The sequence below is a fragment of the Columba livia genome, chromosome Z (genome assembly GCF_036013475.1).
Source record: "Columba livia isolate bColLiv1 breed racing homer chromosome Z, bColLiv1.pat.W.v2, whole genome shotgun sequence".
Classification (NCBI taxonomy): Eukaryota; Metazoa; Chordata; class Aves; order Columbiformes; family Columbidae; genus Columba; species Columba livia.
Window position 1 is genome coordinate 66,845,025 of NC_088642.1, and position 21,469 is coordinate 66,866,493.

General features: G+C 41.9%; 1 protein-coding gene across 7 annotated transcripts in view; it reads right to left on the reverse strand.

The window, feature by feature from the left end:
- The window catches only part of TJP2 (tight junction protein 2), a 69,538-nt gene that overhangs the window by 27,121 nt on the left and 20,948 nt on the right, over nucleotides 1-21,469 (reverse strand). Inside the window, exon 1 of one of the 7 annotated variants that reach the window (XM_065046228.1) lies at nucleotides 19,699-19,957. The exons of 3 other annotated variants lie outside the window; for them this stretch is intronic. In XM_065046228.1, coding sequence (XP_064902300.1) covers nucleotides 19,699-19,761 — 63 coding nt within the window. In that variant the 5' untranslated portion in view covers nucleotides 19,762-19,957. Of the gene's footprint in view, nucleotides 1-1,128; nucleotides 1,216-18,771; nucleotides 19,636-19,698; nucleotides 19,958-21,469 lie in introns of those variants that run through there. 3 more of the 7 variants (XM_021283256.2, XM_065046231.1, XM_021283255.2) reach the window with 3 other exon arrangements.

Genomic DNA, 21,469 nt, shown 5'->3' on the forward strand with positions numbered 1-21,469 from the left:
TTGTGAAACTTTCTACCATTTGCTGTATGTTATGTTAGTGAAGGAAAGCACACAATGTACTTGCAAAGCTCGTTTTGTGCAACACAATTACCAAGACAACAAACTAGTTCTGCCATACTGATAAAGCTATGCAGGTTCTGTAACACAGTTCAGAGAACTGAATGGTCACCTTGGAAGCCCATAAGGCATGCAACACATCTGTACTCCCTCAAATCTCTAAGTAATAATCTCTTCAACATTATGAAATGTACTGTTGCTTGTCATTGCCCACGATGCTAACCCACACTGACAGATTAATGGAGAAGACTGAGAGGGAGAGACTAGAAATATTATAAATCGTCAGTTGAGGACTTGATCAAAACTAAGATTGAAGTCTCCACCACAACCACAAAATTCCTGTATTCCGCATCTAATAATATGACTCTCCTCTGAATGTGTCAAGAGATGGGTTACAAAAAGCCTTCCATCACCTTGCCAATTGCTTCACACTTCATCTGTAAGGGAACACAAAGGGATAATAAGCAGCCTGTGCATCCCTTATAGGACCACAATTTTCACTGTAAGACTGCACACCAAAACACTGGAGAGAGAAAGGCAGGCAAAATGGTTAAAAACCCCACCTCCAGTTACTAATAGTAACTGGTTTGCAAGTCTACCCAGGTTTCACGCAGATAGCAGGCTACCTGCAGTACATGCAAATTACTGTAATTAGGTAGTCTAAATTCATAAGTGACTAAAGTCAGTCCATTTCTAATTAGAACACTGTAGTCAGGATTTGCTTAAATCTGCCTAATGCTCGTATATAGAAATGACAGGTGCTTTCTACATACCCAAACCAGATTGCTTAACAGAATCTTTGGCAGGAAAGTAGTCAAAGTGCTAAAATTGTCTGTGTGCTACTAACATGCAGCTGTTGCAGCTCTCACTGACAGCCTTCAGAGATTTATGCAATAACTTGCTACTGAGAGATCACAGAATACAACTTCATTCGCGCTGAAAGAAGAACAAAACCGTAAGACCTGTCACAGCAGTTATCTGGCTATAAAACTGAGTTGAAGACGGGAGGAATATACAAGGGGAGGAGGGGAAGAAAAGACTTAGAGCAACATGCAACAAAAAGCAACTCACGTGCCCTTTCAAAATCCCCAACTTTTTGACTGCATGTGACCACATTCTCTGCAGAGCTTGAGCTGTCTTCATTGTTGCAGGATATAATCTGTGAGGGGATGCCGCACATCCCCGTCTTTTCATCTGTTTCCACCACTCAACAGGGTTATGTAATTCTAATACAATAGTGGCCTACATACCCGAACAAATCCTGCCGTCAGTTTCACACAGAAACACATCAAAACCGCAGTAGGGAAATCTACTAGTTTAACCAACTCCCACTTTAAGAAACCCCAGAAAGAAACAGTACCATAATATTACATTTTTGTTTGTTGTTTTTTAAATTAAGGGCCAGGAACAAATCGATATGTAGCAAGTTATTCTTCTTCCAAGCACTTATGGGTTAACTCTACCAGGAACCTACTTGAAACTTCAGAAGAAAAAAGGTTTAAGAAGCACAGTGCAAATTATTTGAAAATTCATATTCCAACTATAATATTTTGCAGTAAAAATTACCACTTGTCTTGAGTAACACTGTGGTTTAGCAGCCTCTATCAAGTTTTAACAATTTAACTGCTGAATCCCTATGCAGAAATAACGGTATACATGCCAGTAATCCTGTCAACTGCATGTGCAAAATCATGTATTAACACTTGCAGAACTGTGGATTTTGCTACAGCAAACAAAAAGGGAAAGAGAAACAAAATTATAAAAGCCGCAAATAACAAGACACTTCCTCTGCTCTCAAACATTTATTATAATATTTGTAAGAATGATAAGTTAATCATACAGCCAAACAGACGAATTCAGTGGGAAATAGGTCAAGCTATCAGTTCCATCCATGCCGAAAAAAGGCTGTGAAATTTAAGCCTTAAGCGAACTTTTCACCTAGACTTTATGTAAGTAAGTTTCACAGGCAGTGACAGATAGGAACACAGGCCAAGTTCAGTACACAATGCTAACCAAAACCTCCATCCCCAGATTGCATTTTTCATTAGGGGAACAATTTATCTCCTTAAGAAATCAGACACCAGTGGAAAATATGGAGGGGTTTGTGCGTCTTTAGTTGGGAGCTTGTTTTTTGGTTTTGTTTTGTTTTGTTTTGTTTGTTTGTTTGTTGGTCTTTTTGTGTGTTATTGTGGTGGTTGTTTTTTTGGTTGTTTTTTTTTTCCATTTAAAATCAAGACTAAATCCAACATCCTGCAGTTTGACTGCAACCCCCATCTCCGCACCAGCCAGAACTCAGATGAACACAGGCTTGCACCTCCAGCGCTGGGCTCCCAAAGGCCAACACCCTTTATCCTGCACCCACGGAGTCTGGGAGAAGCCATTCCCAGAGCACATGTGTGGACAGAAGTAGTTAGAGTGTCATTAGAAGTTCGTTAAAATAGTTTGGAATTTTCATCAACACTTCTAAAGAAGAAACTCATTCCTCTGAACAGACAGACCCATATTCACAGCTTCTGAGACTGTATTTTAAATGTATTTATTTTAACAAAAACAGAAACAAATGTAAGGATAGATTTGAGACCTCTCTAGCCCTGTCTCAGCTCTCCTCCTCCTTGCCCTGATAAGGCTTCAACAACACTCCAGACTCATCAAAAATTAAAAAAACGACTGTGATGACATAGAAAACAAAAATGGCAAAACATCGTCCTTAAGCTGTAGTGGTTTTAACAGCAAGGACTCTTCTTCCTTCATTTTGGATTGTCTTTTCTCTAAAGGAAAATGAGAAAGACTGATCTATCGACTATGCTAAAATTTAAAAGGAACCTGAAATTTTTTTTAAAACCTAAAAAAATAAATAAATCAGGAAATCTAGGAATGTTACTACAAGTTTTCTCGCATAGTCAGAACAGGAGCTGTGAACAGACTGATGAGTTAACAGGAAGATAAAGGCTTTGGCATTTGGATATTTCATTTTGGAGGAAAACAATTTTTCCACGATAGGAATTCCTATTTTCATTTTTATTTTATTTTTTTTTTTAGTGACATGGAAATAAAAGTTTTTTGAACTACAAACAAGCACTATTCCAGATGCTGTCTTTTGACCTTACCTGCTTGTCTCTTTACAAAGAGTAAACTAAAGCCTAGCTTCACCCCCAGCATAAGATGACAGACACAATTACAAGCCCCTCACATTTCACACCTAATTGACACCTATTATCCACGGACATTTCAAACTGAAACTTCTTGAAAGCAAGCTCAGCTCCAATGAAAGACACACATCTTAGTTCTTTGTGTGAATCTATCCATACAACAAGACGTTTATGAATCATGTGAGGAAACATAAATAGAAAACTAAGCACGATGATGTGTTCTGTAAACTGGGACTGCAAAAAAGAAAAGCAGAACACACAGAAAACTCAACAGAGCAACCTGAGAATGTCACAAGAAAGCCTTACAGCAGGAGGCAGCATCTCTCCACGTACCCAGGTGAAGAAAGCTTTCTTACCTTGGCATGATCTCCCCAGCAGAAAAGCTAACTGCAGGTCTTACACCGACCACTGTCTGTTTTAGTCTCTTTCTGTCCAGCCAGCAAAGAAAAAGCGTGCTTCCTTACACATGATCTAGACAAGGCTATGTAAGAAATTGTCTTGTAATGAAATAGTCTTGTTGGCTCTATTATGGAAGTGAGCCAAGAACGAGGCCCTTCTTCACTCCATCCCCTTCATTTGCTACCATGGATTTTAGCATAAAAACCTTGAAAGCTGAGTCCAGGTCTTCCCTAAAGACAGATTCCATACTGAAGATAATAAAGAACTTTCAAGTCGAACTGAAAGTCATCCATCTGTACAGGATGGGGACATAGACCTTCTAGCCACTGACAGCAGTACCCAAGTACTCCAGAGCTGCATCAAGACACTGGCAGCACACCTGGTCTCAAAGACCAGATACATTAACCAGGGGATTCAGAAACTGCCTTCACATGTCACCTGCCTACATAAAGGCAATTACGATAGACAAAACTGGATGGCCCTAGATTTATTGACATTCAAAGATGTTGATTCACTTCACTTTCCGGGGGGGATCCCTGAAAGATCCCCTCAATAGACACTGGAGGCTGAGTGAAATAAAAAGCGATCTGTATGTGCATCAGTGTGTGGTGTGAAGGTCCACACCTCCTCTTTTTCAGCTGTAGGTCATAGTCTACCTAGGCTATTAAAATTGACTATGAAAAGACAATCACATACATAACATGAGCTACATATCCAGAGCCTGTCAAGTGTTATTAATTAGCATAATGAAAAACAACTAAAGAGGAATGGGACCTTTACCAGGCCTTTCCCATGCAGTAAGGAAGGATGCTCAAGCCACTTTGGAGTAAGAAGGTTCTGAATGAAGTGTTTTCATGAAGTATCTGCATATGGTATGGTGGACCTTTGATTAAGATCTAGAAGGATGAGAAAAACTATTTACCCATGGGTGTTTTACAATACAGCCAACCTTCACAAAAACGGAGGTACCTCATTTTCTACCAATAAATGCTCTAATACAAAGAAGCAATTCCTACTTTTTGTGTACGCTCCTGCACCAATACAGCAACCCCCAGAAGAGCAACAGATAATCCTGAAGAAACAGGTTCCCAGAACGATAAATGGCTCAGCTCAAAGGAAGAGAAGTGATAAAACATGGTTTGCAAAAGATATCCACCAGAAGTAATGTGCAATTACTCTTAAACAAAGCAGAAACTCCTTTATTTGTAAGTTGAACGTCATAATACAGAAACACAAACATAACTTTCTAATGCAAAAAAAGTAATGATGTCAAAGACATTTCTTAATCATGCTTCACTTAGAAAGTACACTATTCACTTCCTATAATTTGTAAATTCTACCTACAGCAGCACTGGCAAATGCTACAACATGTATTCCAGGCATTCAAAGACCAACGTTTACTTAAGGAGCACGAAAACTTTTTAAACCATCAAATGAGAACTGTTCACTAGAAAATAATGAAGGGTTTTTTTGTTTTACTTCTTTTAAGCAACAGTTTTGAATCCAGCAAGACAACACCCACAGTGATTACTTGACACTGTGCTCAACACTATTTCACTATAAATTTTGCTTCCAGTTAGAAAACTACTCCTTCTTAAAAATTACCCAGTGCCAAGGCTGTAAGCTAAAGAGCCAGGAGCATAAGTCAGGCTTCTTGACTTCAAGTCAAGTAGCCTATCCACTGAAATGTGTTGTGCAGGAAAGCAAACACACAGATTTCCTCCAATTCTGGCAAACAGAAGTGCTGTGGTTTAGCCTCAGCCAGCAACTAGGACCACACAGCCACCCTCTCATCACCCACTCTCCCTCTTCCCCCACCTCAATTGGGATGTGGGAGAGAATTGGAAAAAAAATATATCAAAAAACAATGCAGCTCCTGAGTTTAGACAAGGACAGCAGAGGAAGAGAGTAATAATAACAAAAATAACAATAATACAAAACAAGTGATGCACAACACAATTGCTTGCCACCCTGAACACTGACAGCCTTTCGGTTCCCGATCAGTGGCTATTTGCCTCCCAGCCAACTCCAGTTTACATATTGTACATTATGTCATATGGTAAGGAATACTCCTTTGGCCAGCTTGGGTCAGCTGTCCTGGCTTTGCTCCCTCCCAGCTTCTTGAGCATCTGGCAGAGCACAGGAAGCCAAAAAGCCCTTGACTAGGAAGGTCAAAGAAAGCATATCCACCCTAGTGAACAAGACTGACAAACTGGTAACAATGGATGAGGAAAAGGCTGAAGTACTCAAAATTTCTTTGCCTCAGTCTTCCCACACCTCTGGAGTGGATGAACTTCAAGATGGCAACTGGGGGAGCAAAATCCCTCCTACTGTAATTGAAGATCAGGTTCATGACCACTTGAGGAACCTATGGGACTTGACAAGATGCCTCCCAGAGTCCTGAGGGAATTGTCTGATGCAGTTGTCAAGCTACACTCCATGACACGAGAGGTCATGGCAGTCAGGTGGAGTCCCTGGTGACTGGAAATAAAGGAATAACATGCTCATTTAAAAAAGGGTAGAAAGGAAGACCCTGGGAACTACTGACCTGTCAGCCTCACCTCTGTGCCTCAGAAAGTCATGGAACAGATCCTCCTAGAAGCTATGATAAGGCACATGGAGAACAAGGAGGTGATTCCAGACAGCAAGGGCAAGTCCTGCCTGACCAGCTTAGTGGCCTTCTGTGATGGAGTAAAACTGCATCAGTGGACAAAGGAAGAGCTATAGATGTCATCTGCCTGGAATTCTGTAAAGCCTTTGATGCACTACCCCACAATATCCTTCTCTCTAAATCAGAGCTACGGATTTGATGGGTGGACTGTTTAGTGGGTAAGGAACTGGCTGGATAGCGGTCAATGGTGCAATGTCTGGATGGACACCAACGCAACTGGTGTCCCTCAGCGGTCCATACTGGGACCAGTACTATTTAATACCTTCACCAATGACACAAATGGTGGGATCGAGTGCACGCTCAGCAACCTTGTGGATGACACTAAGAAGAGTGGTGCAGTTCACATGCCTGATGGACAGGATGCCATCCAGAGGGACCTGGACAAGCTCGAGAAGTGGGCCCAGGTGAACCTCACGAGGTTCAACACAGCCAAGTGCAAGGTCGGGGTCGGGGCAACCACCAGTACCAATATAGGCTGAGGGATGAAGGGATTGAGAGCAGATCTGCAAAGAGGGACTTGAGGGTACTGGTAGATCAAAGATTGGACATGAGCCAGCAATGTACACTTGCAGCCCAGAAGGCCAGTTGTATCTTGGGCTGCATCAAAAGCAGCGTGGCCAGCAGGTCAAGGGAGGTGATTCTGACCTTCTGCTCTGCTCTGGTGAGACCTCACCTAGAGTCCTGTGTCCAGCTCTGGAGCCCTCAGTACAGCAAAGACGTGGACCTGTTGGAGAGGGTCCAGGGAAGGACCACAAAAATAACCAAATAGATGGCAAATCATGTTTGACACCTCCTATGACAAAGCAACGCCCTTGGTTGATGTGCAGTGATCAGTGGATATTGTTAACCTGGATTTATCTAAGGCTTTCTATATGGTTTCTACTGACTCCTCCTAGGGACACTGACATGCTACCCTATAGACAAGTGGTCTCTGCAGAGGGTGGATTGACAGAGGGCGGTGGTAAATGGCTCCTTTTCAAACTGGTAACCTGTCATGAGTGGGGTCTCCTAGGGACCAATATTGGGCCCAATGCTGTGTAATATCTTCATAAGTGATCTGGATGATGTGATCAAGTGTACCCTGATGAAGTTTGTTGATGACACCAAACTGAGTGGGCAAGTGGACACTTCAGAAGGGAGAGCCACCCTGCAGGATGACCTGGATAGGCTGGAAGAGGGGGCTAACAAGAACCTTATAAAGTTCAACAAAGACAAGTTGTCTTGCACCTGGGAAAACATAATTCAGGAGTGCATCACAGGCTGGGATCTCTGTAGAAAGGAATCTGTGGGTTCTGATGGACAACAAGCCCAATGTAAGTGAACTGTGTGCTGCTACAACAAATAAGGCCAACAGGAAGCTGGGCTGCGTTAGCAAGGGCATCAGCAGCAGAGACAAAGAATTATTTCACCCTACTCAGCACATGTCAGGCTATACCTGGAATATTGTGTTCAGTTTTGGTCCAATACACAAAAAAAAGATGTGGACACACTGAAGAGAGTCCAGAGAAGGGACACAACGACGACCAAAAGTCTGGGAAGCCTGCCATAGGATGGAAGGCTCAGAGAACGGGGTTGTTCAGCCTTGAGAAAGGAAGGCTTAGGGGAGACCTTATCACCATGTTCCAGGATGTAAAGGATAGCTAGAAAGAAGAGGGAGACTCCCTTTTCAGCAGGAGTCACATGGAAAAGACAAAAGGTAATGGGTACAAGTTACTCCTGCGTAGATTCCAATTGGACGCAAGATGGAAATTTTTCACTATGAGAACAATCAGCTATTGGAATAATCTCCTAAGGGAAGTTGTGGACTCCTCAACATCAGACACTTGTAAGATTCACTTGGATGGGGTGCTGGGCCATCTTGTCTAGACTGGGCTTGTGCCAGATGATCCTTCTGGTCCCTTCCCACCAGGTATTCTATTCTATTATTCTATTCTATTCTATTATTCTTCTCAGGCTCATTAAGGCTACCTTACATCTAGAAATAAGAACCTTTGGAAGGCTGACAGAAGACCAACACCATTCCCATTTTTAGCAATTCAGGTTTCCCTTCCCAAACACGCATCTACCTCATAGGCTTGGCATGGTTTTATAAGATATTAACTAAACAACAACTTCCTTTTGACCATAACAATTTCTACCCCGCTCCTGCTCATTTACATGCAGCCCCTTGACTCACTCCAGGTTTGGTTCTTCAAAGTAAGCCCAAACAGCTCCTGAAGCATAAAAAAACTGCTTATCGTTTCTCAGTCAATTACTCTATTGCCTTCATCCACCACTAAACCATGTACTTAATTAAGTGCCACATCTACACATCTTTTAAATACCTCCAGGGACAGTCACTCAACCACTTCCCTGGGCCATTTCTTCAAATGCTTGATAACCCCTTCCGTGAAGAATTTTATCCTAATATGCAATCTGAACCTTCCCTGGCACAACTTGAGGCCATTTCCCCACGTCCTATCACTTGCTACTTGGGAGAAGAGACCAACACACTCCATGCTACAACCTCCTCTCAGGTAGTTGTAGGCAGTGATAAGGTCTCCCCTCAGCCTCCTTTTCTCCAGGCTAAACAGCCCCAGTTCCCTCAGCCGCTCCTCATCAGACTTGTGCTCCAGACCCCTCACCAGCCTCACTGCCCTTCTCTGAACTCTCTCCAGCACCTCAATGTCTTTCTCCTAGTGAGGGACCCAAAACTGAACACGGGATTCAAGGTGGGGCCTCACTAGCACCAAGTCACTTTTCCAGTCCTGCTGACCATGCTATTCCTGATACAAGCCAGGATACTGTTGGCCTTTTTGGCCACCTGGGTACACTGCTGGCTCATGTTCAGCCAGCTGTCAATCAACACCCCCAGATCCTTTTCCTCCAGGCAGATTTCCAACCACTCTTCCCCACACCTGTAGAGCTGCCTGAGGTTGTTGTGACTCAAGTGCAGGACCCGGCACTTGGCCTTGTTGAACCTCACACAATTGGCCTCAGTCCAATGACCCAGCTGGTCCAGATCCCTCTGTACGGCCTACCTACCTTCCAGCAAAGCAACAGTCCCACCCAACTTGGTGTCATCTGCAAACTTGCTGAGGGTGCACTCAATCCCTTCATCCAGATCATTCATAAGGAGATTAAACAGAACTGGCCCCAATTCTGAGCCCTGGGGAAGAGCACTTGTGAATGGCGTCCAACAGGATCTGACTCCATTCACCACAACTCTTTGAGTCCAGCCATTCAGCCAGGAGCAGAGAAATACAAGCAACACAGAAAAAGCTTTTAATGGAAAATATAGGAAAATCAAAGTTCCTGAGTGGCTTTAAGGGTACCTAAGAGTATGAGAAAATATATTCTCTCCCGCTTGTTAATCCATCTTTGATAAAACAAGAGATTACTAACCTCATGCGTACACTTTACCCTAGCATATCCTGACAGACATTAACAGGTCACGTATCTTGTCTGTTTGCCCATATACTAGAAAAATCATTTATGGAAGCTTTGCAAGTAATACTGTAACTATGATATAATCTCATATATATTTTTAGATATAATAATAATAAACGTATTTTATATACATATATATATATACACACACTAAATACATCTGCCCTTGTAGTAGAGATGAACAGAAAGCAAGCCTTCTTCTTTTTCCCTCTCTCACTGCATATTAAAAAGCCATACAAGCACCAGGAGCTGCATTCCCATCTCCCACTGAACTTGCAGGGCACTTAGAAGTCTAGAGCAGATCAGCAAAACAAGTAGGAAATCTCATATTCCAGAAGAAACCCACCGAGTTTTTGACAAATGATTTTTTGCACACTGCAGACAATCCACAGAAGACAGCAAAACTTGAGAGCTGAAAACTCGCAACTAACCCAGAGAGACACTAGGTGGTGCAGTGATTCTGCAACTCAGGCACTTCCCCTGCCCCATAAAACAAGACGTTAAATACAGAATTTCTTTAGAGTTTGAGAATTTAGAATTACAACTTCATGCTATTGCTTTTGCATACTGCATATTCTTACTTCTCTGAAGAACTGGTTCAATATAGCAGAATATCTTCACTTATTTCCCAAACAGGTTGGCATTTGAGTGATTTTTCATAAATATAAGTTGTAGCAGTTAAAAACTTCTGAGAAAGGCCTAACATCTTGTTAGGCCAAATCCTGTTTCAAAGTTTCCCTTTCAGACAAAAAATGACAGGAAATATTATGTTAAAAGAAGGTGTTTGGTGTTCTTTGTTTTGTTTCTTTGATCTCAAGCACAGATCCTATCAGTCAAACAGACAATTTTTTTTTAATTTCAGCTTTATTAAGTTTAAGTGCCTTTCCACCACAATTATTTCAAGAATTAATTGCACTGTTTATACAAAGGAAACAAACATATTCCCCAAGCAGTTTCATGTTCTGAAAAGAGAGGAACATCTGGTACTTCAAAGATAAACCATGCGTATTACTCATCAGTCGCACCAAGACAGCATGGAAATTGGTAGCTGAAAAATTCTGAACTGTATTTTGAACTAATACTACATGACAGTTGCACCTACAGTCAGAAATATTACATTTTAGCACTAACAATAAAAATTAGAATTATAGTTACATTTTTGGAGTGAAGCTTTTTCTTCCAAGCTACTTTTAACCTGAACTTAAGAAGTTTATACATGCAAGAAGTACCATGAGGTCCTTTAAGGTCCTGATTCTGCTGACGTCAAGGCGTAATTTCTCATTGCACCAGAAAAGTCAAGCAACACACACTGGAATTTCCTCAAATTCATTCACTTGTATTTCATAGTACTTGTGATCTCTGCCAATAAGAATAACATTTAATCATTCCAATTCAATACCCACTAATTACTCTAGGACAGCGTGGTGCCTTTTAAAAACTATGATGCTTCTTGAGCAACTATATGTCTAACAACTGCCTGTTCCCTCTTTTACTATTGGAAGGGGGTAAAGGCTAAAGCAGCCATGTGAACTGCTTTGATGGCATGCTACCAGGAGCAGGTCCTCATTTCCCGCTGGGGGTGGGGGTGAGATGGGCTAAAAGCAGTATTTACCCACCAGAGTATAACCAATTCAATTCACAACCTTTGCATGGCATACAAATTTAAAACATGCAGGCAAAACTTCTAAAAATTTCTGGGTTGGGGTGGAAGACACAAGTTTACACTTGTTACAGCTGAATGCTACTGAGCTTAGATGCATACATATGCATCATCAAAACCCAGTACAATACCCCATTACAAGCTAAACAAAAGCCTATTCAAGACAGGGAGGGGACCAAAAAAAAAAGAAATAAAATAAACTGAGTATTGTATCCAAAACACAGCTGCAAGATACACAGGTCTTACCTACTGAAAACCTAGAACTCATAAAAATATAGCTTGGATCTATTTCAGGAGCAAGTTCCCTCCACTATCTTTTGCCCAACAACAGTTCTGTCATTAACCTGGTGAAATTATGCTGCAATTGTTCCACTGCTTCCCCCCACAGGAAGCAACCAATTGTTCAAGATTTCTGAGGGAACAGCTTCAATTGAAATACAAAATTGCCATTTTGGAAAGAAAACAGATCCCATGTCCAAAACAAAACAAAACAAAACAAAACAAAAAAACAGGGTGAGGGGAGGCAGCAAAAATGTTTTAAATTATTTGGGTTTTGTTTTTTAGAATTTAATTTCTGCCTCTTCAGAAAAAATACTGTGGGAACTAACATTTTTTCATCACAGTTTTCTTCCTTTTTACATGTTGGTTCACAGAGGAAAGCCAGAAACTGTTTTTCCCAAGTGTTCTGGGACATGGAGCACTAGCCTTGGCAACACTAAGTTAGTTTCCCACAGGTGTTGAAGGGGTTCTACAGAAAAGAACAAACCTCACCTCTTGGGCAGATGGCATGTGCCCAGTCTTGCAATAAAGTGGATTTCCTCTCCATCCCTTTTAAAAAAAAGACATAGCAAGGCTTCAGGAGACAAAAACCTGGAAGCCATGTAGTTTCAGCTGAAGATCAAAATTAATCTAGGCAAAAGGCTAACAGATCAATTATATTTGTTTATGTGGCATATGTATTTACACAATGGAAAGTGAGAGGAGTTTATTTACTGTTTTTTCTGAATGGTTTTCCTAGACTTTCACTTTGTCAGACAGACTAAGGTGTCTTTGTCTCTTTGTATACACTAAGAGAAGGTAACATTACTGAAAGGACACTAAACTTTCAGTTCACCTTATCAACAACTGCTTTAAAGACTGTCTCTGACTTAACTACCCCCATTTACTTTAATTGTAAAACCTAACGCATTTCTTTCCAGGCACACCGTTTTGGTACCTTCTGCTCCTAAAGACACCCATGCAAGCAAGGCCTGAGAATAGAAGTGATCCAGCAGTTCATGCATAAGCTAAGTTCAAGAGGACCACTTTTTGCTCAGCATCATAAAAAAGGGGTTTGTTCCGACGTATTCACAGTATCAGGATTTGACGGAGAGGTAAATTCACTAGCATAATCAATTTCATTATGCTAGATAAACTAACTTAAAAAATGAAGTCAACTGTGAAAAATAAAAATGGAGCCACCATTCATTGTCTCATTTCAGATTCAATTACTTCCTGCAGCCAAAGCACAGTTTTTACTCTTGTAGCATCTTAAAATAAAAAATTGAAAGAAAAAAAAAGGCACCATATGCATTACATAGTCCAAGGCACTCATTACAATTTTGTTCAACTTCAGTGATACATCTTCTACTGCTACTGTTTTTAAATGCTTTTGCTTCCTGCACCCACATTCAAAGAGCCAACAAGCAGAAGTGACTCGTTCTACCATCAAGCAACTACTGGTGGGAAATCACATTTCTGCCATTTCATGGGCCTTAGAGACTCTGGGATTGCATAACCTTTCTTACGCATCAACTACAGATCCCAAATTTGAGGAAAACAAGCTTGGTACCTGCCTACTACTTCACGTAACTGTTTTTTAAAAAGCCATTTCATTGCTGTAATACAATCCAAAAAAGTCAGCATTTATATTTAATCATCTAGTTACAACACAAGACAATGCAAAACTGGGTACAATTGTTAGTTTCTGAGCTTAGTCCCAAACCAAATTAGATATTTTTTCCCTGTTAAGGTTTCTAGTATCCTTTGTTCTAATTCTATTAATAGAAGAATTATATGCTGTATTCTTGGTAACATTTTGCTTTTGTTCCAGCATTCCTGTGGCAGTAAGATTCCATATTGTCACATCAGCTTTCTTGTTTTGGCTGATGGAAATGAACCTCAATATGGTTCTGTATAATGCTTAAAGTCTAATGGTATATTTGACCCCATCTAAGACTAAAACCCATTAAATTCACACAAGATGAAGTATTTAATACAATTATCAATGCCATATCACAAGCCTCACAAAACAAATGTCAAGGAAGTCACTCACGCACGAGGTAGATACAGAAAACCTTCAAACGCATTTAAATGTCTATAAAAGTAAAAACATAATTCAAATTTCTGTTAAATAATTTTAAATTGACAATTCAAAAGATATCAATCTCTACAAAATCAAGCAGTTTTGAAGTCATATGTTCAGCATCATTCAGATATGCACCACAACAGCTTGATTCACCTGCCAACTCTTACAGAGATATTGCACTAGTCGGTACACTGAAACTACAGACTGCTCTGTTGTCCTTGTTTGAAAGGAGATTCCTCCTTTTTCTAGTCACAGTAGTCATAACTCTCTTCCTTCTGTTCCTTCTGCCACCATGCTCCTGCCCTATAAGGCTCAGGCAACTCACCTGCCCCTCAAGAGGTCTGAACAGCCTACTCCGTCATGCCAGAAGGCATTGCCGAAGTTCACCTCTAAATTTTAACATATCTCACACATGCCCAAAATGAGAGCAAAATCTGTTGCAAAAGGGAGTTCAGTAATACTTCCGTCATCCATACAGCAGGATGTATGGATGCAAATGCAAATGTGGGGATTGTGTTTGAAGGGATTGGGTCCCTAAGTCTTATACTGATACTCTTCCCAATACATCTGGAAGAAGAGGAAACGAACAAAGAAAAAACCCCTATAATCCAATATAAAGTTGTGTTACACTGAAACTTACCACATACCTGATGACACTGAGAAAAATACTTAGAGGTAAGAAAACAGGAGGGCAGATGAGAGTGGCAAAATTCAAGTGTTTTCCATTCCTTCTCCTCAGTTCTTTTGCAAGGTTTGACATGAAGCTGAAGTATATCATGCAGTTATGTACTAGTGCATGATTTTGCTAACATACAAACATCTTGTTATAAGGAACATTTCAAACACCTCTCAACTTATTTCAAAACCACCCATTTTCTTTAGTATCAAGACAGTAACTTTCACTTGTCTTATTCATTCCCTAAGTGTCAACCTGAGTTCACCTGCAGCTGGGTCTTGCTTCTCTTGGAAGGATGCCAGCAGAACCATTTGAAACTAGAACCCTTCCTACCAAGTCAACAGTTCACATGCATGTAACATCAATGTAAGGAACTTCAGGTTTTGTTCCAACCATTACATGAAACCAAACTGACACTTCCCTGTGAAACAGTGCAATTTCCACTGAATTGCAAACTGAAATTACTCAAAGGATAAGCTGACTAGAACAAGATCAGAGAGTGACAGAAGAAATTTTATTCCTCCTTTCGCAACCATGAGCCACTTCCACAAATCACGAGGCTTTGTAAAGGATTGAGAGAGAAAAACAAGAGGATGTTCTTGCATATGTGGCTAGAAGGAAATTAAACATCTCAGAATCATTAAGGTTTAGAAATGCTTCCATTAAGTTACCACCCAGAGCACAGCTCACTTTGGTAGCCACTGAAAACTCACTCTCAACCGAGATTCAGAACAGAAAGTTTTCTTCTTGTGGTTTGAACCACATAAAAGAGCATTATACACTTCAAAGACCTTCTGACACACAAAGCAGAAGCAAACCATAATGAAGTATTCTGCTTTTTTCCCATCCAAAAGAAGTGCCTGTAGACAAACGGACTTTACAAAAGGTAAGAAAAATGTAATCCCATTTCAAATAATTATGATCCAAGAGTTTTAGTCCATCCTTACTGCTGCAGAAGACATTAGGAAAGCTAGTAAAGAAAGCTCGGAAAATAACAGAAAATTCAGTCAAATTATTACAACATACAGAGAAGTTAATGGATGAAATTTAATGAATGGAATTCTAAAATTTAACACCATGGCAACGTTAAAATTAAAGTGGCATTATAATACTCTGTCAAACAAAAAGCCTCACAGAAAATGACAAAACATACTCAAGGCATTCCCATATGTCAGATTAGATTACAAGTATTTCACATGAACCAACAGGACAGCAAAGACTGATGTACCAACAGTACAGGCTTTCCACATTTTACCAGTAGTTTACCAATGGTGTCTGAGACACATGACTGAAGATTTCTCCACCTTCTTCCCCCATCTTAACCCACCCTTAAACCTTTTAAGTGCAACTGGCACTGTGCACAAATAGCTAGGGAAGCATAACTGCCAAAGGGGAATCGATTGCATAGCAGCTATTGGAAATGCCAAAAGGCATCCATCTGCAATCAACACTATGTGTTCAGAAGTCTGATCCCAGTGCTTTTGCGGCCTCATCTACTGTAACACATCCTACCGAGATAAAACACATATAATATTTCACAACTCTGTCAGCAACTGAAAAGGAGTTACTGCCCAAGTACTGGCTCAGGAACAACAACCCTACTTTCATGCTAAACTGCAAGACTTTCAAGAAACTTCAGGTGCTGGAAGATTAAAAAAATACAGCCAAAATGTAGGCGTTATGTAGCCCACAGACAAAACAATGCAAGTAGAATTATACACACAGAAGTTCTGATAGAATCATCTAAGGAGCATACACACCAGTCAGCTATGCTACTGTCACTTCAGTTGCTCTAAAGAGGTATCAGCTTGACTTTGAACAGAATAACCAAAACCATTGACCACTTCTAGTTTTCCTAAGTAATTTTTATTCCACAAATAAAGTAGCAACAAAAAGTTAACTGTTTATCATCCTGTTCTGCAATTCTTCAAAAAGCCTCTGAAACACTAGACAGAAGAATACTCAGCCCTGGCCACTAGAAGAAACCCACATTATCCAGATTTTTGCAGTACTGGAACACAGAAAGAAGAGCAATCAGTGCCAAGCGCTGACCCTGGCAGCATGCTGCTCCGTTCAGTCAGTGGCCAACAATTTGCCTCTCACAGCTTTGTTTGTGGAGCCTGGAATGATAGTCTAGCTAGACATCCTGCATTCTCTCTGAAAAGCTCATACTAAGAATAATAATGGGTAAGCATCCAAAATGCTTTCTCATCACAGTCTGATAGGTGTATCAATTCTTGCAGCTGTGTAAGGAAGTTGTCAGATCACACCCAAGACTTTTTTTTTTTTCCACAAGAATTATTTATCTGAAATCTGGTTTTGAAACACACAATAATATTAATGAGATCTAGAAACTCCAGCAGCAGAACATGTAAAAAGATACTGCTCTCTGATTATTTAATAGGGCACAATACAAGGCACAAACACCTACAAAGCTGCTGACAATCATCTGCGTGTTTACTTAACTGCTGCCAGTGTAGGCCTGGAAGGACCATTTTCTTCTTTATTGGATTTTTAAGTTACGGGGTAGAGATGTGTAGAGGGTTCATGAACACATCTCTCCTGTTGCTTAGTAAATTGGATGATTTATTCTCACATAGCATCATGAGTAATTGCATGTATGTATTAGTTTTCACTGCACATTCCAGCTGAGTTGCATTCAGGGACACAATTCTGCCTTAAGGCTGGTATTTGCAGTCTGTCGTATCAGCATGGATCACAAAAAAATTATTGGCCAGTTCTTCATTTTTATGGTAAGAAATACATTCCAAATACAGATTTAAAATACAAAGTGATTTTAAGTTTATGTGCAATTTTAACGCAACCGTGAATGTCACCATAATATTTTACTCATAAGCTATATACAGGTCACTCAGAAGATAAATTCCCTGCAGCAACCAATGATATCAGCTTCCTAAGAAAATAATGCAACTTATCACTTTCTGTTACCCAAAGGACTCAAAAAATGTTTCCAATGTCAGCTGAATCTTCATTTGTGTTATATTTCTAATAATCACAAGCTGTGAAAAATTGAATTCCCAAAACTGTAGCCATAAATTTTGCATTATTTACATAGCTTCATTAGGAAAACAAAGATTAAACTAGAGGTCATAGCTGTAGTAGCTCTCAGATTATTTTTCTGTCTTTTTCTACAAAATAAAGAAGAAACTGTTGTCTTTATAAAAGAAACAGAATTGTGGTCTTTAGTAACTGTAATATATGGAACATAACCATTGCAGGAGCCACACCAACAATTTATCCCTCCTTAAGTTCAGTTCACATAAGAAACACGAGCTTTCTCAAACAATAGGCAGGAGAAAAGATCAGCCAAAACTCTGTTTCTGCTGACAGAGAAGCTGCCACTGAACTCACAGCCAACACAGCATATTCCCATACTGCATAGACTCACAGCTGTGAAATAAAAAGAAGTTGTATTAAAACCATTTAATTCTATTTCTTTATGTGAAAGGCATACCCAAAGACCTCATACATTCAGTAGAGACCTGTCAACCCTTACTTCTGTGGCGTTCTTTTTTCTTTAAACATGCATTTTCTCCATAGAAAAGAGAAAGTTTGTGGTATAAATAGGGAAGTACAAAAAAGGGCAAAATCTTGGATCAAATCAAGCCAACAGAAGCGTCATTGTTAACTTCAAAAGGGTAAGGATTCTACCAATATTGATAAAAGCAGGCCCAAAAAAATTGAAACAAATGGGAGGAGACTGACAGCACAACCTACCAGTACACCATTTGCTGAAATATACTACAAGGTCTCTTACTTCAGGAACCATTCCATACTCACTCTAATTTCATTTAAATTCAAGCAATAGCCACGTAAAGTGTATGTCTAAAGTATGCATCTGTAAATAAAAGCTCTACAACTACTATAGCTCACGCATGCAGAGTCAGGATTTCCATCCATCTCACGTCAACATATTTAAACCTCATCAAGGCAAGTCACCAACACACTGTCATAAATACTTACGGTTCTCTCACCAGAACCATCAGCAAATGACTACACCTACTTACTAAATGTATTCCAGCAACAGAAGTGTCAAATACAATGGAATCTGTGTCAAAGAGTTTACACCTTATATTCAGAACTGATGAAAGAGACAAGTAGAGAAGATGATGAAGACAACAGAACATAAAGGGTGGAGTAAGACTGAGTTAACTCAAATCAACTACACAACCTTTTATATTCAAAAACAACAAAATAAACAGCTCCCCCTGCCCAACAAACAAAACCCAAACCACACAATATGGAGATAACCACATAAAGTATCCGCAAGTAGTTCACTGGTGGCCAATAAATACCTGTAACATGTGCAGTATGGAATATTGGCAAACACAAAAAGACTCCACACACAAAAAGGATACTTACAGTAGGAGTTATTCTCCAAGCCACAAAACTATGAAGCACAAACAACTTATCCTTATGGCTTCTATCCACATTTTAGCAGGGGTGGGGGAGATGACTACAGATAAGTTCAGCTTACACTGCACTGCCTCTCCAGCTCCGACAGGTGCTGCCTGCTACTCCTACGTATTTGTAGCCACATGGATTACTGCAGTTCAGCAACAGGTGCAGGAAAACACCTCTTGTCATTAAAAACTGAAGAGTCTCTAAAAACCAAACCAACAACTAAGCAGGGGGCAGGGAGAGGGAGGATTTTATTTTTTGAACTTGGGAGTTTGTTTCTCCACGGAAAAAGGGATATTCTTGGTTAAAACACTGACCTGCATCCTGAGCGCAAACAGTATTTAAAACATAAAATTAAGGCTTGTCTTCTGCCGTTCAAGACGTAAGAAACAGGGCAGCAAGCCCACGTACCGACATGCACAAGGGAGCTGAACCCCCCTTTGCTCCTGCCTGCCAGCCTGGAGCTTCCCGCTCCTATTTCACCGAAAAAACACGGGATTTCCACCGCGCTCCGGCTCCAGCAGTGTCACCGGACAGCCCGAGGCAGCGGGACCGAACTGAGCAAACCCGAACCCCGCACCAACCGCAACCTCCCCCTCACACCAGCGGCCTCTCCGCCTGCAGATGGGGGTCCCGGCCTGGCTCGGAGACGGCGCCGCAGCGGCCACCGGAACGTTGAGCGGGTCTGAAACGCCCGTTAACACCTGCAACTGCCACACACAGTGCCAGACAGACCCCTGCCCCTGGCCCACCTCACTGCCCCCGGCTGCTCTGCCTCCCGCCGCGGCGGGACCCGGCCGCGGGGACACTACCACGGCCGGGCCAGGGGTGCCGGTGGGCAAGCCCGGCAGAAGGAGGAGCGCGGTGAGCGAGTGGGAGGCTACCAACCTGCTCCGCCCCCCCCGCGGGCTGCCGTGGTTCGCTCCCGGCGGAGCCCTGCGTCGCTCCCATAGTAACATCGCCAGCCCCGCCGTGGGCCGCTGCCGCCCGCGGCTCCGGGCGCTAGCGGTCAGATCCGCCAGCCCCGGGCATGCTTCTCCCCAGCCTCGGCGCCACTGCCCGGGAAGGGCTGGAGGAAACCGGTCGAGCCTCTGGCCGGCGGGAGAGGCGCGGCGGCGGGGGCGGCCAGAGCCCGTCAGGGACAAAGGCGGCACTGAGGAGCCCGCCACAGAGCGACTTTGTACTGCCGGGGCCCGGCCGCCCTCAGCCGCCAGCCAATCAAGCCTGCAAACGCCCCGGGGCGATGGAGAAACATTTTCATTCTCCCTGGGAAGAAAAGAATTGTTATTCTCCATTTACAAAAATATTTCTTGTATTCTTGCCCTTGGCAGCGGCCAGTAGCTGCCGCCTGTCACCGGGTAAACGGCAGAGATGGGGCCATGGTCCCAGCCCGCGCAGCGTTTCTGGCGTGAGGCTCTCGGGCAGTATCTGCTGCTGCTTTGCCGAACAGAAATGCACCGGTCATTTCTACCTTTTCTGTTCGTGTGTTTTTAGGAGGAGAGAGATTCAAAAGCACCCCACACCCAATGGCTTCCTCAATTCTGCAGCCTCGGTTGTGTTCCCCTCCCACCGCCTAACATAACAGCCCTGCCACATCAGTCTCACAGTCAACACTGCTGATTTTAATTCAGAGCCTGGATTGCTCAGTTGAGGCCATAATTACATATTTTTAAAAAGCATGTTCTTGAGGTATTCTCAAGAGCTTGCAGAAATGATGGTCGCTAAAAGCACTAAGGAAGACTGGCAGAAGTTCAGCCACACTTGTATTCAGAAATAAAGATTTCTTTCTCAGTGCTACTGTCTTCCTGAGGTTATATTATTTTGGGTGTATGAGTCAATACTTGAATCAATTCTTGGAAGGAAGAAAAAAATAATGAGGACAAACTGTAAGGGAAGAGCTTTCTCAGGCCAGTACTTTAAAAAAAGAATGCAAACAGCATGTTACTTTGTATGGCCTACCCTCAAATCAAGAGAGAAAAATGCAGAAAAATGCCAAAGCATGAACTTAGCTCTTCTTTCATTTGGTCCCTCCTCTCAGTTTTACAAGTGAGGGTTACCATCCAACTTGTGTTTGCATACTAGCCGTCTGATATACGACCAAAGTCAAGACCACTTGAAAAAAATTAGGTGTAGGGGGCCAAGCCCCTCATGCACATGAGGCACTGTGTTAGCATCTGGCATCGAGAACTGGTCCGTGAGATACAGTAGGACAAGACAAAACAGCTGCCACTCTGCACCACTGAGTGCTTCTGCACCTCTCTGCGAACTGGAGGCGACTTCCCAAAGATCGAGCACTGGCTGGCAACATCAGCCAACTGCATTCTCTTAACACAAGTATCAAGTTCACGGCAGCATAAGGCAGAGCACCAGCCTCCTGCAGCCGTCTCCCTCCACACAGGCTCTGGCAGAAGATGCACAGCTAGCACTCCTGATCCCCTCCCAGCCTGCTGGAGGGTGCAGGCAGTGCCAGTCAGAGCAACGTAAGGCTCTGCCTGTCCTGTCCAAGGCTGAAGAGGGTTACTTCTTATTCCAGATAAAAGTCGCGGTTTGGCCCAAAACCTCGTTTTGGCATGTTCTGTGACTTTATCACAGCCACACAGTATTAACACTAACAGTGAGGTTATCAGGCTATACTTTGTTGAGCTGTAACCTTGCAGCA